The sequence below is a fragment of the Musca domestica genome, unplaced genomic scaffold (assembly GCF_030504385.1).
Source record: "Musca domestica strain aabys unplaced genomic scaffold, Musca_domestica.polishedcontigs.V.1.1 32, whole genome shotgun sequence".
Taxonomy (NCBI): Eukaryota; Metazoa; Arthropoda; class Insecta; order Diptera; family Muscidae; genus Musca; species Musca domestica.
This window is the reverse complement of record NW_026712311.1, coordinates 6,191,189-6,209,529: the sequence shown is the minus strand read 5'-3', so window position 1 is coordinate 6,209,529 and position 18,341 is coordinate 6,191,189. Positions and strand designations below refer to the sequence as shown.

The window sequence follows — 18,341 nt, the reverse complement described above, 5'->3', positions numbered from 1 at the left end:
AAGTTGAATAATCGATTATTTCACAGTCGATTTACAAATCCCTATCGCTGTCACTCTCTTCTCTTTGCATGGTCATTCTCACAGCTCATTTAACACATGTGCTCACCCGCCGCACAATTGGATGAACAAGAAAAACAACACACAGAGTGTGGAGAGGAGAGAAACATTTTCTTTTTGTTATTTTTCATTGATTTGCTGTGTTCTTTCGCCATTCGGTTGAGTCGGTCGGTCGGTTTTATGTATTATCGCTGTTGTGTTTTCTAGGGCTTTTGTAAAATATACAAATTTATCACGGCATTTGTTTATATCGCAACGTTCTTAGATACATTCACTTCGCGTGGACGGTCGTTTCAAATTGCTTTCATATGGAGAAAAAAAGAAATACCTACTAGAAAAGTGTCATTTGTGCCGTTGTTGTTTCTGTGTAAAACGGCTGTTGAAAGGCCAATTCTTCTAATAAGAAATTGAATAATATGTGCAAAGCAATTGTCGTGCGGGGTTTTGTGTTAAACGAAATGAAAAAATAACAAAAACAATTGATATCTGTGAAAGGAAAAAAAAAAACACAATTACTCAATAACAACGCTCGCTAATAAAGTGTCATTGTTTTTATCCCCCCGTTGGAAAAAAAAATGAAAACAACAACAAAATTGTGAAGTTTAAAAGAAGATAAACACCAATAGAAGTCACGAACCTTTGGAAACTTTTATTATATTTTGCGTATTCCAACTAGAAAACAATGATGATTCACAAAGGTTCTTCTCCCTCGTTGCCGTACACCATGCCATCCATATCTTTGACATGTTATTGTTGTTGTTGTTATTATTGTGTTTATCAATAACATGTTCTACGTTTTTTTTTTCTGAATTAAATGTAGAATGAGAAAGGAAATTCTCTACTCCATGACTATTCTCAAGGATGTGTAATCAGCACGCGTAACAAAATCGAAAACAACAAAAACAACTACAAAAAAGGTTTAGTAGAAAAAACAAACATATGTTCGGAAAGACATCATCATCGTCATCATCAACAACAAAAACAACATCATCATCGTCGTCGCCGTTGTCGACAGCAACTGTGGCGCCATTATCACCATCACCACACCATTCGAAATATCGAAGAACAACGTCATCGGATGCCACCACAAACCACAGTATGAAGACGGTGAAGATATTCTTCAGGTAAATTTTACAAAAACAAAAACGAATAAAAGAAATAAATAGAAAACGAAAGAAACTCCAGTTGGAGTTGAACTGCTCCGCCAGGCCAGTCATTCGCAGACACAGAAAGCACAAATCTAAGAACAACAATACATGACTCTCTCACATACCGAAAAGCAAATGAAAAGAGGTTGGACTTGAATCAAAGACAGTAGAACCCTGCTTACAATTTAGTAAAAAGACATGATTTGACCAAGTCTGTATTGCATTTTGAAACCCCGTCGTCCGGTTTTTATTAGATGTAGGAAACCTTGCGGTGCTTTCAAAGTTTAGAAGAAGCCACGGCGTCTTCAGTATGTAGACTATCTACAAAAGTTCTGTAGTTGTCATTTGACATGAGACCGTCCTTATTATAAAGGAGTGAGGCGATCATTTGATATGCGGCTATCGTTATTATAAAGAATTGAGGCGAGGCTAAATCCCCGACACTGTCTCGACCCGAAATTCGGGGTCTAAGACCCGCATCCACAATAGACAATTTAAGTTTCATTTGAAAATACCTACATAGCAATGATGAACGAGCTTTTTAAACGTGTTCGAGAGCTATATCAAAATTATCAATTTTTTCTGATTCTAATTTTTAAAACCACACAAAAGGTCGGAGAAGCCCATTATGGATTTCTATATAAAGTATACCGAGTTATAAGTCTAACATTTTTATATCTTTTTTACACTCGGGCATAGGAAGGGGAGTTAAACAAATATGTCATTCGGTTTGTAATGAATCTATTCGTCAGAGACCCCATAATAAACATATATTTGTAATCAGCTTAAATTTCTAAGTCAATATGAGGATTTTTGTGGGTCCCTTCCCTCTGTGTGTTGAATTCAAGACACAAAGTAGAACTGAATTTTTTTATTGAATATCATCTATATAGGTTTAAGTCCCCATATCTTCCGATATTCGGTATTTTTTCCAAATTTGGTATCTTAACCGCGTTCTATTTTAAAATATAACTCTTTCGGATATTGAATCTTTTTTGTGTAAAAATTTTATTTTTCATATGTTGGAGGGCAATAAGAGTCCTTGAAGAGCTCGAAGATCGGTAATTCCATGGGATATCCTTGAGCGATTCCCCCAGTCTTCTAAACGTTGCTCAAAGGTCCTCTCTCGCATAAAATCAACCCAATATGCACAAAGTTCTATCTCACCGAATGTCTTTCCACATGAAAACAAAAGGACGTCAAGCAGACATCCGAAAAACCCACTCGAATTTGTACAAAAAGCGAAATTCACTTGGGAGCACTTCTGGAAACATTTTGGCCGCAGGCCTTGGACATTCCAGCAGGACTCAGCACCATCGCACTCAGCACGCGCCACCCAAGAATGGTTTCAAAATAAAGTTCCTCGCTTCATATCCAGCGCACAATGGCCACAAAAATATCCGGATGCCAATCCGTTGGACTGTTGTGTCTGGAGTATTTTGGAAAGCAAGGTTGGCACTAAAAAATACCAAAGTATCGATCACTTCAAGCTAGCAAAACGCTTTGGACTGGCCAAAATAACGCCAAAATAGCACTCGGATAAGAATGAGTTATCTTTTCTCGTTTTTGAGTAACAATAAAATTCGCTAGAAATCGGGCAGTTCTACTCCTGCCGAGTATTCGATTAGTTTTTGCGTTATTGGTTTATTTGACACGTTTAAGAACATTGCCGTATACCTTGCAAATCATTTTGTCATTTTTTACGCTTTTGTGCACGATTAACCCCCCTGTAGTCCAAATCACCATCAACAACTATTGATTTGGGTGGGAGCGCTCCAGAGTTACTCCTCTTTACTACATACACACGAACACACGCGCTCCCAAACAAATCAAAAGAGTGGAGCGTAAGCTTCGTGACATTATCTTCGAGCACTACAGCTCGCGAGTATGTTCCACTCGAAATTAGGTACCTGATAAATTTTATGGAAAATACTTTTTTGGGGTAAACTTAAAAAGCTCGGACTTTAAAGTTATGTATGGGGGTAGCTAAAGGTGCAAAATATGGATAGTTTTTCGACCAAGAAATGTGCGAATTGTAATAAGTCTTATTCCTCTATTGATGTAGAAGATAAGAAGTTCGGAGAATGTCTTTATAAAAGTTAAACAGACTTTTCGGAAAATATAAGACCCGTTCTTAGTATGAGAGAAACTGTATTTGAATATAATGGCCTCCACTGTACAAATTGTCCATCAGAAGAAGAAGATCAGAGAATGACTTCATAAAAGTTAAACGGACTTGTCGTAAAATATAAGGCCATTTCTTAGAAGAAAAATAACTTTATCCGTAAAGAGTGAGTTCCACTGTATAACATGTCATGCCTCCAATTACCATCGGCAAAGAATACAATACTCTTGCTCTTTGGCTACCACCACAACTACCAAGTCAAATAAAAAAGAACCGTTGCCACATTGAGAGAACGACTTATTCACAGCTCAATTTCAATATTTGTCTTTAAATACCATAATATTCAAAAACAATAATACCAAATGGTACCTAAAAGGAATTATCCCTATGGGTATAAATCTAAATTCCAGGTCGGATTGTAAAACGCGCACGTCAATTTCGTTTCAGTCCTTGCTGCAAGTTTTCATTGGCTCAATGGATTCTTTAATTTTTATACCCTCCACCATAGTATGGATGGTATGTTAAGTTTGTCATTACGTTTGTAACACCTCGAAATATACATTTTAGACCCCACAAAGTGTATATATTCTTCATCAGCATAAAATTCTATGTCGATTTAGCTATGTCCGTCAGTCTGTCCGTTTGTGGAAATCATTTTAGCTTTCGAACGAAATGAAGTAGTTTGATAAAATTTAACTCAAATGTCTGCAGGGCATTTGGTATTGAAAATGGGCCATGTGGGTCCACGTTTTGGTATAGCCCACATATAATGGTACCTCCCGATTTTCCGTATTTTGATGATTTTAGTGACATTATTCACTGGAATTTTTTCAAATTTGATATTTGAAGTTCTTAATAAATGATACAGCCTAAGACAGAAAATTGTCTGTGCAGGTCGACGTTTTCCTATAGCCCCCATATAACGGTACCTCCCGATTTTCGATATTTTAATGATTTTAGCGACATTATTCAAAGGAATTGTTTCAAATTAGATATTTGAAGTTCGTAATGGATGCTACCGCCTAGGACAGAAAATTGTCCGTACTGGTTCACGCCTTCGTATAGCCCCCATATAAGGGCACATCACGATATTCGGTATTTTGATGAATGTAGTGACATTATTCACCGGAATTGTTCAAAATTTGGTATTTGAAGTTAATATAGCCCCCATATAATAGTAGCTCCTTATATTCGGTTTTTTTTTGATGATTTTAGCTACATTATTCACCGATTTTTTTGCGATTTTCGCATTTGAATGTTATATTGGCATAGGACAAAATTTGCATATGCAGGTCCACGTCGTCGTATAGACCTAAATATAACGGCTACATTCATGTAACAAAATTGAGCTATTGAGCTTACGATCTCGTCACTTGGGTAAAGAGTATTTTTTTGTCATAAAATTTATTTTTAAAATAACTTCTGGGGACAATATCCCACACAAAAACAAGGGAACTGATGAGGATTGGTGGCTCTTTCCGAAACATAGGTATTCCCTGCCTTACCACCTGGTAAACATTACCATCGTTCTCTTATAATTGGAAACAACGTTCGTGTTTTTATAAAAACAACAATAAAAGGGATTAAGCCTGACCATTTTGCAACATAAAAATACTATGGTATTCCGAACAAACAAGCCAACACTGTTCTATTTCAACAACGGATTTTATTTTTTGAAAATTCCCAAATTCATTTCAAATGGTGGAGGGTATTCAAAGTTCGGCCCGCCCGAACTTAAAGCTTTTTTACTTGTTTACTTCTTCGATTATATCTGGATCAATTATTCCCCATTTTGACAAATGTTAAAACCACTTTAAGCTAAGCATTTGAAGGGCCTAAGCTCCAATGAAACCTATTCGGCCAAATGTGAAGAATGCCCTCAAAATATCAATAATGTGGGCTCATTTGCAAACTATTCCAGAACCTGGATCCATATCAATGATGTGCATAACATAATGGGGAGTGCGTGTATGGGCGTAACTGAGAATTCACCATATCTGATCCATATTGAACCATTTTTTTAAGAATGAGCTTTACCTATTATGATCTCAACATTTGAATACCTAAAATCGGCAGGTATTTTATTTAAGCAGAAATTACCAATAATTGTTTAGGTGTTTGAAGATTTTGACATAATTCCAAAAATTAGGAGGTACTGTTATATGACAGCTTTTGGTAAATATCAGACGATATAGCCCCTTTTTTGAAGTGCTATAAAAATCTATACCAAAATCCATTCATTCATCTTCAAAATTGGGACTAATTTCTTCAAATCAAGAGAATTTCAAACTCAGATAATTCGGCTTAAAATTGAATTTTTTCCCTTCTCGGTATATTTTCTGAGCTTTTTCTTACCCAAAGTGGCAACTCTTGAAACCAAAATCAGGCTAGAAGTGGAAAAGAACCACCAACCAGGCCGGTGACCAATTTCTTTTTTGTTGTTTCTCTTGTTGCTAATATTTTTTTTCTTTTTTTTATTCGCATTCGCCGTTGTAGTTTTTTCTCATCGTGTCTGAATGAGCCTACAACAAACAATGTGGGAATGTTCGCTCGCAATGGCTGTTGGTTGCTATTCTGGTGTTATTTTCGTAAATGACGTAAGCGTTAAAAACGGCTTTTCATACAGAAAAGCAACAACAAACAGCAGCAGCAGTAACAACAACAACAACAAGACCTAAACAAAAACACAACCGCAAAATATCAAAATGTCAAAAGACCTGCGTTCGAACGAACCTCCGACAATCTAGCACAGAACACAACGCAACACACATATCTATCAAACAAAAAGAAAAAAAGCAAAGTTGAAATGGGGGTACAAAAAACGCCAAAAAACAAGTACCACTTTGATTCCGATTTTGGAAAAAAAAAACAACAACAATACCAAAAAACACAAAAAGCGACATCTACAAAACTAGAATGGAATAGGAAACACAAAAAAACGCTAAACAAAGCAATAGAAACTCTGACTGACAGTCAATCTAACATAAGGTCTGTCTGTGTGTCTATCAGTCAAAAGCCCCCAAAGCGTAGAAAAAAATAAACAAAAAAAAAAAACACACACGCGATATATTGTAAATATCGACAGACATACATACTTAATTATATATAACTAATGATGTATAAATAAATGTCTAAATGTAGACGTGCTCATTTAGAGCCATCCGCAGCAGAACCAACAGCAACAACTACAGGCCTCAGCGTTTGCTGCTGCTGCCGCCGCATAAAGTGGAGCAGCAACAAAGGTCAATCGATCGCGTACAGATTATGTTGGGCCATTGACCCTAAAGCGGGTTGTAGTTGTTCGCACTAGGTAATGTCGCTTTTTCTGGTTTTTGGGGGCACCACTCAGCCATTACTCATCACCATCTTTGTTGGAGCAAAGCCCTTAATGCTTTGCCTCGTTTGTTTATTTTTTGGTGGTTCGTAACGCATCAAATGTTGTACATGTCATTGTCTGGCAGCGGGTAGTGATGGTAGTAATTGATAGGTAATCAATCGATTGTGTATACCGCCCATCCCTACTTTTTAGTGTATGCTTTGTAAATGTCAAAGTTTTTTGTTTATTTAAGGGACGTTTGCTACCATCCCAGAGTTTTGTTCAATCCCCTGGGTTTAACATGTGGGAGAAAGGAAAAAAGGCATAGCCTGGATTCCTAATTGGTTTTACTTTTGGTGTATATAGGCTTTCTTTCTATTCAAGAAAACTAGGAGGTCTTTTCATAGAGGACGAGATGGTCTTCTCATAGAAGGCAGGAAGATCTTCTTGTAGAGGATGAGGAAGTTTTCTCATAGAAATCGAGAAGGGCTTCTCGTAGAAGACGAGAAAATCTTCTTGTAGAAGACGAGAAGGCTTTTCATAGAAGACGAGGTGGTCTTCTCATAGAAGACGAAAAAGTCTTCTCATAGAAAACCAGGAGGTCTCCTCATAGAAGACCAGAAGGTCTTCTCATAGATGGCCATAAGGTTTTCTCACAGAAGACCAGAGGGTCCTCTCACAGACGACCAGAGGGTCTTCCCATAGAAGACAAGGAGGTCGTCTCATAGAAGACAAGTAAGTTTTCTCATAGAAGACGAGGAGGTCTTCTTATAGCTTTAGGGTCATAGAAGACGAGGAGGTCTTCTCGTAGAAAACGAGGAAATCTCCCTGTAAAAGACGAGGTCTTCGCATAGAAGACTATGGGGCTTTCTCATGGGAGATGAAGAGGCCTTCTCATAGAAGACCAGAAGGTGTTCTCCAAGAAGATAAGAAGGTCTTCTCATAGAAAACCAGAAAGTCTTCTCATAAAAGACCAGAAGGTCTTGTCATAGGAGACGAAGAGGTCTTGTCATTCAAGACGAAGAGGTCTTGTCATAGAAAACAAAGTGGTCTTGTCATAGAAGACGATTAGGTCTTCTCATGGAAGACCAGAAAGTGTTCTCATAGAATACCAGAATGTGTTCTCATAGAAGACCAGAAGGTCTTCTCATAAAAGACCAGAAGGTCTTCTCATAGAAGACCAGAAGGTCTTCTCATAGAAGACCAGAAGGTCTTCTTATAGAAGACGAGAAGGTCTTCTCATAGAAGACGAGAAGGTCTTCTCATAGAAGACGAGAAGGTCTTCTCATAGAAGACGAGAAGGTCTTCGCATAGAAGACGAGAAGGTCTTCTCATAGAAGACGAGTTGTCCTTCTCGAAGAGGACAAGGAGGTATTCCATAAAATATTCCCAATGAAGACGAGCAGGTCTTCTCGTAGAAGACGAGGAGGTCCTTTCTTAGAAGACTAGGAGGAGGTCTTCTCATAGAAGACGTAGAGACGAGAAGGTCTTCTCTTAGAAGACGGGGAGGTCTTCCCGTAGAAGACAAGGAGGTCTTCTCTTAGAAGACGAGGAGGTCTTCTCGTAGAAGACAAGGAGGTCTTCTCTTAGAAGACTAGGAGGAGGTCTTCTCATAGAAGACGTAGAGACGAGAAGGTCTTCTCGTAGAAGACGAGGAGGTCTTCTCGTAGAAGACGAGGAGGTCTTCTCGTAGAAGACGAGGAGGTCTTCCGTTAGAAGACGAGGAGGAGGTCCTCTCATAGAAGATGAGAAGCTCTTGAGGAGGAGGTCTTCTCATAGAAGAAGAGGAGGTCTTTCCATACAATATGAAAAGGACTTCTCATATAGGTCTTCTAGTAGAATTCAAGGAGGTCTTCTCATAGAACACCCGCAGATCCAAGGTCTTCCCCAGAAGCTCTTCTGATTTTCTCACAAAAATCGAAAATCAGAAAAAAGTCTTTTCATCGAAGAAGTGAAGAATGTATAAAGAGATGATCTCATCGAAGCTGAGAAGATGGTATTCTCATCGAAGGTAAGGAGATACACTTCTCATCGAAGGGTCTTCCCATAGAAAAGCAGTGAAGACCCACCTTCCCATGCTTTTCCCAGTAAAAAGGAATCCTCTTCGAAGAACTTTGACAGACAAATCGAAGCTCCTCTTAATATTCTTGGTTCTACAAATTACGTCAGTATACTAAATAATGTCATAGATCCTATTTTTGGCTTAGTAACATCGCCTCAGCAAGGAATTTCCCAACACCCATACTAGAGCCCCCCCAAAATATCCAACGGTGTTATCAGTCAGCTATCACTGTTATCTCTTCTCTTATAGCCAACGAATGTAAAGCATATTGCCAGATTTTATTATGTTTGACGTAGCAATTAACGGCTTTAGCGGCGGAGCACAGCAATCTGTTTTGAAAGACAAGTGTCAAACGTGTGCTGTGTTTTTACTTATAATAACCTGACATGTCCTTGTTATCTGAACATGCCACCCCCTCACTCTCTCTGTCCCTCTGGCCGGTAATGTGAATGTTTCGTTAAGGTCTAAAAACTTTATGTGGCCTAGCCCATTGTCTACTTCTATTGTTGGCTGGTACCGTAACTGGTTTTCAATTTCAAGAGAAGTTATTTTAAAACAAAAGCAAAACCAAAAAAAAAAAATGCAAAAAATAATTCACGTGTGCTCGGTATTAACGGCATTAGTTTCAAATTGTTTTTTGTTTAAATTAACAATTGTTTTTGGCATTGAGGTATGACCGACCAAGTAAAAGGCAATTGTCTGGCATGTCTTGTCTATGAATGTACATAATCATGTGTGAATGTATGTATCTTAAACATACACTATACCAGATAAAACAGCCTAATTAATAAATAAATAAAAAAAGATCTAAAATAAATCAAAACAGCCAAAACGGAAATAAAACCACAACTGTGTGTAAGTTTTTGTGGCTTTTGTTGTTGTTGTTGCTATTTTGTTTTTATTTTTTCAATTTTTTTGCGAAGGCCGTATTTGTTTGCTTTCATACTCACTTCGTGAGAGAGGGAGAGGGTTTAGCAAATCAAATTCTCTTTTTCATTGCAATGCTACAGTTTTTGATTCTCACTGACACACCTACTAAAAATTTGGAAGCATCGATGAGATACTTACTCAGAGATCACATATTATTTCTCTCGCATCTTATTTGTGTCAGGGATGAGGAATTTTATAATTTGGTACTTCTTTCTGTACATTTAAGAGAGTACCGAAGTACTTTTGTGGAGAATTCAATGGCCAGCAAAAGCATCTGCGGGTCTCCACGTCTATTTTTTATAAAATACAGGTATGTGGGTCTAACAACTAGGTTTAAAAATCAGTATTTTTGGGTTCACATTTCTTGAAAAATAATTTAAAACAAGGAAAAGTCAAAAGTCGGGTGGGCCGGTTTTTCGATACCCTAGACGACTCTGTATATGTAGTAGAGCTCCCATAACAAAATAGTTTTTTTTTTGAAGTAGATCATACCACCTATCAAACTTTGGTTTTAGAGCAGTTATAATTTGGTTGCAGAGGGAACGACATTTTTATCTTTTATACCAAAGATATATATATAGCCATAGCTTAATTTGAACCGATTCTCACCAATTTGAATAGGGTTCGTCCTTGCGTCAAATAAATATAGTTTGGAAAATTTCATCTAAATCAGATAATAAATGCGACCTGCATTTTATTCATAAAAAATCATAGCGGACGAAAACATGAAAACCTTACCACAATGTAGAAAACCTTACCACGATTCTAGTGTCAGGTGCTCAACAGATTTTCAATGTAGGTTAACTATAGGGTCAAGAGCATGGGCTCCCTCCAAATAGGGTCGCCATTGGCCCACTATTTTAACGATTTCTGACTGAAATTACTGTAATTTTAAGGCCCACGCAGGGTGAAAGTCCCTCCGAAATGACCATTTTTCTGATACTTTTGTATATTTTACCTTTAAAAGGGAATTTTTTGCTAGTTAGCCATAATAGCTTCAATTTGATATTTAGACGTCTTAAAGGTCGAGATTTTGGAATTGCTCTCTAAGAATGGATATCTACTAAGGGTATTCTGAAGGTCCAGAGGATATAAAAAGTTCTTTAAGGTAGAATTTTAAACGGTTTTTACGTACCTTACCTTGTTTTGGGTCTTTATGTAGGCTTTCCACAGATTGAATACATTATCACAAATTACAAACCTTCTGCAGATAGATTGGCTTGTGTGGTCTTTAATTGATGGACGAATTTCTATAAAAACCGAGAGATATTTCAAGCTCTTTGAATAAATTATAAATTCATTTTAAATTTTAAAATAATGGACCAAAAAATCTATTAAATTTTCTTAGATTCCACTTTTCCATCCCTGCTACGTCATTGTGTTGTACGAGTTTCCTCTCCTAATAGAGTAAAGAACGTATCACCATAATTCATTGTGCGCTACATTTGCCCAACATGGCCATTTCACAACACCTTATCTTATGACCTCTACGCTCAGGTAAAAGAAAATTCTGGTTTCCTCTTACATTTTCTTATCTACGCAACTGTGTCAGGTTGAGATGTTGACTGTGAGAAGCAATTTTAAAGAATAATAAAATACGATTATCTTTTGGTTCTCAGTTGGAAAAGTGTTAAGATTACACGTGTAAATGCTGTAGGTCTTGGGTTGCTTGAAGAAATTTCTTTATTTGTGCAATGTGCTGGGATAAGGCTCAGATTTGAAATATAAAATGGTTTTGAAGACAAGTACACGATGCTCATGTACCCATCCTTGTATGAGACAAGTTTTCGACCTCATACAGGAACAGTTATTTTTGCATAGGGGTTCCAAAGGTTCGGCTGACATAGGGAAAAAGTCAAAAAGAGAAAATGTCAATGGATGGCATCGATGCTCTTACCCTATCATTAATATTCTGGAATAATTGCCTCTAACCTAATATTCTATACCCTAGAAATTCATCATGACTGAATGAGAAGAAAATATTGTCTTCCCATGTTGATTCAGTGATTCGGCCTACATTTTCCCAGAAATTATGATAGCTAACTTCAGATTACAAAACTGTCTCTATAAAAATATTGCGTATTTGCAGATATCTCCTCTGCTGTACTCTTTTTTGCGTAACAGCAAATCTCAGGGAATGACTCTTTGATTCGATAGCTACTGAGTTTACAACAATTCTCGTAGTTCCTTATTAGCCGCTGTAAGATAAAATGAAATCATTATCTATGTTGACTCATTATTGTTTTGCAATTTGTTGATCATATATAAAAGTTATTTTAAGAAGAAACCAGGTTAATATTGTTTCTCTTGAAAAGTTCAAAAATTCTTGGGAGGATGGCTGGGAGAGATATTGAAGAAAAATTCTAGACGTTTTGGTTATTGAGCCTGAAATTCCATGACTAAAATTAAATTTATTATTTTTGTCTTTCGAGCCCAAGTAACAAAAGACGAAATGAAAAATTTCTAAAGGGAAGATCTAGCAATGAGTCTTTCAGTCGTGAAATGTAGGTGGGTCTATTGCAAAATTTTCAGAATTTAATTTGCCAGATATAATATAATATAATAAGATAATATACTACATTTTTTACACCGATTAGCATTTTTTGAACTCAGAAAACATTATTGATTCCCAAAAACATGCTGTTCGAATTATGGAATACTTGGGGAGTCAGGGTCTATGTCTTCGAATTGAAAAGTGAGAGAATTTCGTTTTTAACAGAAGCAAGTTTGATTTGTGGAATATTCCAAGTAGATTTGATAGTACTCGGTTTGCGGATCAGAACCTCCATTACTTATCCAAAAAAAAGTTGCTTTTGGTTGACAAAAAATTATAAAATTGCTCAATGTTAAAAATCCGTTGAAAAAAGCCGGTATAATTTTAAAAATTCCGAATATAAGGTGTTAAAGATTCATGGGATTTTACGAAAAAGTGGACCTGTACAGCCAACTATCGCCAGAGAAGGTGGTGCATTTTATGAACACTAAACACCATGTTTAGTATACCGGGTGAGATAAAAAAACTGCAACAAAGTCAAACGCCATAATTTTCACAATTTTTTTAATGTTATTGAATGAAAGCAAAAAATGTCGGAAATAGCAACAAATTTTAGAATAAGTTTAGATTTGTTCGAATTGGCCACCTTCGGCACGAATTATGGCCTTCAAACGGCCAATGAAACCGTCACTGATTGCCCGAATGTTGCTCTGCGGTATTTTGGTTCATTCCCGACGAAGCGCTTGCTTGAGGTGATCGACACTTTAGTATTTTTTAGTGCCAACCTTACTTTCCAAAATACTCCAGACACAATAGACCAACGGATTGGTATCCCGAGATTTTGGTGGCCATTGTGCGCTCCAAATGAAGCGAGGAACCTCATTTTGTAACCGTTTTTGGGTGGCGCGTGCTGAATGCGATGGTGCTGAGTCCTATTGAATGTCCAAGGTCTGCAGCCAATATCTTTGCGTGCCCAAGGCTTTAATACACCCTCCAGAATATTTTCGCGATAATATTCGGCACTTATTCTGATGTCACGGTCGATTAATACGAGTGGAGAGCGACCATCGGTTGTTATGACGGCCAACACCATCACCGAAGGTGCAAATTTTCAGCTGACCCCTTTGGCAAGTAAACACGATCATTTTGTTTGTTTACAAACTGCTGGACAACGAATGTTTTCTCATCGGAGAAAACCAAATTCGACAGTTCACCACTTTCGGCCATGCGAAGCAACTCTCTAACTCTTTTAAGTTTATTTTTTCTCTGCTGAGGTGTAAGTTTTTGGCTCTTTTGGAATTTCAATGGCTTTACTCTGAGCTAATTTTTCAATATTTGGCGAATAGAATATTGCGATATGTTCAGCTCACGAGCCATTTTTCGGCCACTGCCACGCGGGTTACAATCAAGTCCCGTCTTTACTTTTCAAACCATTTCTGCTGATGTTGCTGTTTCCTTCCGTCCACTTCTTTGACGTCGGGCTACGCTACCAGTATCACGGTAACGAGCGATGGTACGACACACAAAAGATTTATTTACATTTAAATGCTGGAGTTCCCTAACGATAGCCCCTTGTGGTTTTCCATCCAAATATAAAGAAATCACACTATCACGCTTGAATTCCATCACGAATAACTTTTTTTCTGGAAAATTCTCACCAAAATGCTTTTGTACGCTTGTTAACAATATAATGAGCTATCACTGAAATAATTTTAACAGCTGTCGGACAAGTGGTTAGGAATGACAGCATTCTGATGTTAGTTGCAATTTTTTCATCTCATCCTGTATTTGTTACCAGATATCAGATGCAACCTAGAAATAACTTTGCCGGTTAGTTCTACAAAATATGCATAGTGGTGTAGGGTATCACAATGTCGATCCCTCCTGACTTTTGACCTTTCTTTACTAGTTTTCTTGCTATATCTGTGAATTTTGTCCCGTGGTTAAAAAAAATAGTTCTAGGAGGTTCTGCGAATATTTTATATGGCAATGTCGGACGATTGGTTTACTAAAGTTAGTTGCAGTTTTTTCATTTCATCCTGTATTTATAATAATTGTAAATTATATCGTGGTAGAATATCATCCACAAAAGTACTTTCGGTACTCAAAATATTCTAAAACGTACTACTGTTTAAAACTTCCATCCCTGATTTCAATTTTCATTTCTCTGAGCACCGATCAACATTGCTTTCCCAGGGCTCTCCCATTTTCTCAATACTCTCTCTTCAGATTCTCTACAAATATTTTGAGATACTTTTTGTTTTGGCCTCTTCAAGGCAAGTGTGTGTGTGTGTGCGGGCTGCCGAATGTTTTTGTTATTATTTTTTGAATGAGACGAAGTACGATGGACATTTGTTTGTAGTGGATTCTTCATTCATGGCAAAATATACGAACGACGGCTACAAACGATACGACGACTGGCATTCATTCGTATGTTTGCCTTCGGCGACAACGGCCATATAACGCGGTATTCCTAAGATTGTTTCGTTTTTTTTTGCGTTTTGACGGTATTTTGGTTTTTTTTTTGTTTTGTTGTTGCCGTTTTGAACTCTCGCGGTTGTGATCTTAACTACTAGTAGTAGTAGAAGAAGAACAAGAAAATCAAAAGACAAGCGACCACAAACAAAATACACAGCCATCAAAGCAACACCAAACATTTTTTGTTGCTCCGTTGTGTTCAGACGTTGTTGACGACGGACGGTTCGAACGCGCTTCTCCCTCCTTCTGCTTTGCCGTCTGCTCTCGCTGTTGTCGTAGCAGCTTTTGCTAAAATCATTTCTAAAATTAAATCCAAGAAATAAAACCAAGCAATCAAACGATACATAACGCGAACGTTGCTGGTTGGTATTATTGTCGAGCTTCACCATCGAGGCAAGAAAAAAATTGAAAAAAAAAAATATATTTTGGACGTGTTTTGATGATAGACATAAAGAAAATCGATTTTGTTTTTGTTTTCCTTTGGATCCAGAAAAAAGAAATATATAAAGTTTTCTGTCATACATATCTTTCGTTAGCCAAGAGAATTGTAGTGAAAAAGTGTAATTAGAGAATACCTACCTGGACGGACAAAAACAGAAAAAAAAGAGATGAAGCCGATTTCATCCTCCTCACAATGTGACGGTATTGAAAAGACAACAATTGAATGAAATTATTTATTTATTATTAAATTAAATGCTTCTTCGTAATAATTGTCTGTGTTGTATTGTGCGCGCTTTTTGACAATTTAATAGCTTGTGTAGTAGTTTTTTTGTTGTTATTGTTAAATAATTTATAAACAATTTGACGTATATCTCTCGCCGTGGAACATTTCGAGTGTGATAAATGTTGTGGCTTTCTCTGTGTGTGTTTGTCAATTTTCCACATCACTTTGCATCCCCCACCAACCACTATCAACCTACCTACCTACCAATCAAGTAGCAGCACCAGTTGCAAAAAAGTTCATGTTAAATAAACAATTTTTTATTTTTCTTTAAACAATTTAAAAAAAATATATATATTAAAGATAAAGAGAAACCCTCCGGCTTTCCTTGGGCAAACAAGTGAAGCGTGAAACAAGAGCATGAGATACGTTATAAAACTGGCCGCCGCAATGAATACCGTTAAACTTAAATAAAGCAACAAAAAAAAAAAAAACTAAAAAACACAGAACAGTTTTGAACCCCAAAAAAAAGTAAATAACCTCTCTCCTGAATAATAAACAAAACTAGAGCCCCCAACACCTTCACCACCATGGGCCTAAGAGCAAAAACAACAACCGCCACCACCGCTGCCACTTTAAATAGTGCAAATGCCAGCAACAGCAGCAGCGGTTCTCCCTCCGCCAAACACAAATTTTTGAATGGTGCCCGGAAATTCAACAAGGCCTTCAGTCGCGGTTGTTCAACCTATGTTGGCGGCAATGGCGCCATCACCACAAAAACACCCTCACCACCCTGCCTCAGTCCCAATGGCATCAGTGCTAAATCCCTAATTGATCCACATGCATACAGCTTTCGCACCACAATACGCAGCAGTTCAACATCAGCAATAATGGTAGCCTCAATGGCGCCCAACATGCGTCCCCAAACCCTTAATGTACACAATCATCAGCAGGCACCGGCGGATCATACACAGTTATTTTTGGGGTATGTTGTTGGCTTTTTTTCTAATTTATTTTATGTTTAATTTTATTTTGGTTTTGGTTATAAGTTAAACTGGAATTATGCGGATCAGAAGGGCAAGGATATACCGAAATTTTCAAAACAGGGGACCTTTTTGAAAATAATTTTACAGACTATGAAATACTTTCAACGGACTTTGCTGACATTTAAATGATATAACATTAACAAGAGAAAGTGGACATTTCTTTTCCTTATTTTCCCAAATTCCTTGAGAATACAGTGGCGAAAAAAAAATAATTTGATTTCCTTTGAAGAAATTTCTCTGGAATTTTTGGTTTAAAAAAAAATAAAATTACGCCTATTTGATATTGATAGAAAATGTTGTCGATAACAAAAATGTCTACCGAAAATGTTGTCGTTGACAGCATTTTTTTTAACACAATGCTGTCGATAACAGCAATTTTTTAACAAAATATTGGCGCTAACAGCAATTTCTATAAAAAATGTTGTCGATAACAACAATTTCTATAGAAAATGTTATCGATAACAACAATTTCTATAGAAAAAGTTATCGATAACAAAAATTTCTATACAAAATGTTGTCGATAATATCAACTTGTTTGGAAAATGTTGTCCATAATACCAATTTCTATAAAAAATGTTGTCAATAACACCATTTTCTATAGAAAATGTTGTCGATAACAACAATTTTTATCGAAAAATCTGCCTTAATGTCCTTAAGATGAATTTCATCTACAATGTTATCGATATCATTGGATTACAACCGATTACAACAATTAATTTCACAACGATATATGAAAAGCTCTTTCGATATGAACATTTTTTATACAAATTATCGATAAAAACATTTTAATTGAAAAATGTAGTCGATAACAACATTTTCTACTGAGAATATTGACGAAAACACGGTTTTAAATCTCAGATATGTTTCATTGAATAACCGGTAGGGGCACAGATACAAATTGATTTTACCGGATCCGCATAATTCTCGTTTAACTGTGTATGTGTGTTCGTGTATGTGTGTATATTTATTATTATTTATTTCTTTGTTTATTTATTTTAATTTCTTTTTATTTTCTCTTGTTTTGCATTTTTATAAACATTCATAATAATTTTAATTTATTACCATAATTTTGAAAATATTTTAGAAAATATTTTATTTCTTGTTTGTATTACGTTTTTATTTATTTTCACTTTTTAGTAATATCCCAACCCATTACCTCCCCTCGCAAAATTTTCGTCTGCTGCCGTAAGGGAAGTTATTGTTGTTGTTGTTTCTACACATATCCATCCACATGTATCGTCATTTTGTCTGCACATTATCCATTGCAGTGCAACGTCAGTACTTTTTCTATTCAGTCATCGTTTATTTTAAATGTTTTTGTTTTTTTTTTCTGTTTTTATCCGATGATTTTCCTTCTCGTGTTTTGGTTATTATTAAATGCCAGCCATCAACGCCGCCACAGCAGCAACGCCAGCTACTGCCACCGCCACCAAAATCCCAACCACCACCATCGCCAACACAATTGTCAGCGTTTATAAAACTTATTCCGTTTTTCTTGTTGTTATTGCATTTTTTTTGAGTTGAAAAAAATATTAAAATAATCGACGACAATATCATTGAACTTGATCTTTGAAAACGTTAAGCGCGTTTTGCATTTTAATTAATTCATTTAATTGCCATGGAGGCCATTTATGACAAGTTTTTTTGTTTGGTTGTAAAGTGTGGCAACTCGTAAAAGGAAATGTTTAATGGCAAAAAATTGGTTCGATAACAACAATGCCTATGGAATGTAATGCCGATAACAATAATTTCCATAGAAAGTGTTGTCGATAACATGCATTTCTATATAAATGTTGTCGATAACTACAATTCCTATAGAAAATCTTGTCGATAACAACTATTTCTATAAAAAATGTTGTCGATAACAACAATTTCTGTAGAAAATGTTGTCGATAACTACAATTTCTGTAGAAAATGTTGTCGACAACAACAATTTCCATAGAATAGGTTGTCGATAACAACAATTTCCATAGGAAAGGTTATCGATAACAACAATTTCTTTAGAAAATGTTGTCGATAACAAC

The 18,341-nt window shown here is 36.5% G+C and overlaps 1 protein-coding gene across 3 annotated transcripts in view; it reads left to right on the top strand.

Moving 5' to 3' along the window:
- Nucleotides 1–200: 200 nt before the first annotated feature.
- The window catches only part of LOC101890781 (uncharacterized), a 58,643-nt gene continuing 40,502 nt past the window's right edge, over nt 201–18,341 (top strand). Inside the window, exons 1-2 of one of the 3 annotated variants that reach the window (XM_059125127.1) lie at nt 201–974; nt 15,635–16,256. In XM_059125127.1, coding sequence (XP_058981110.1) covers nt 15,862–16,256 — 395 coding nt within the window. In that variant the 5' untranslated portion in view covers nt 201–974; nt 15,635–15,861. Of the gene's footprint in view, nt 1,182–15,634; nt 16,257–18,341 lie in introns of all 3 variants that reach the window. The other 2 variants (XM_005186728.4, XM_005186732.4) reach the window with 2 other exon arrangements.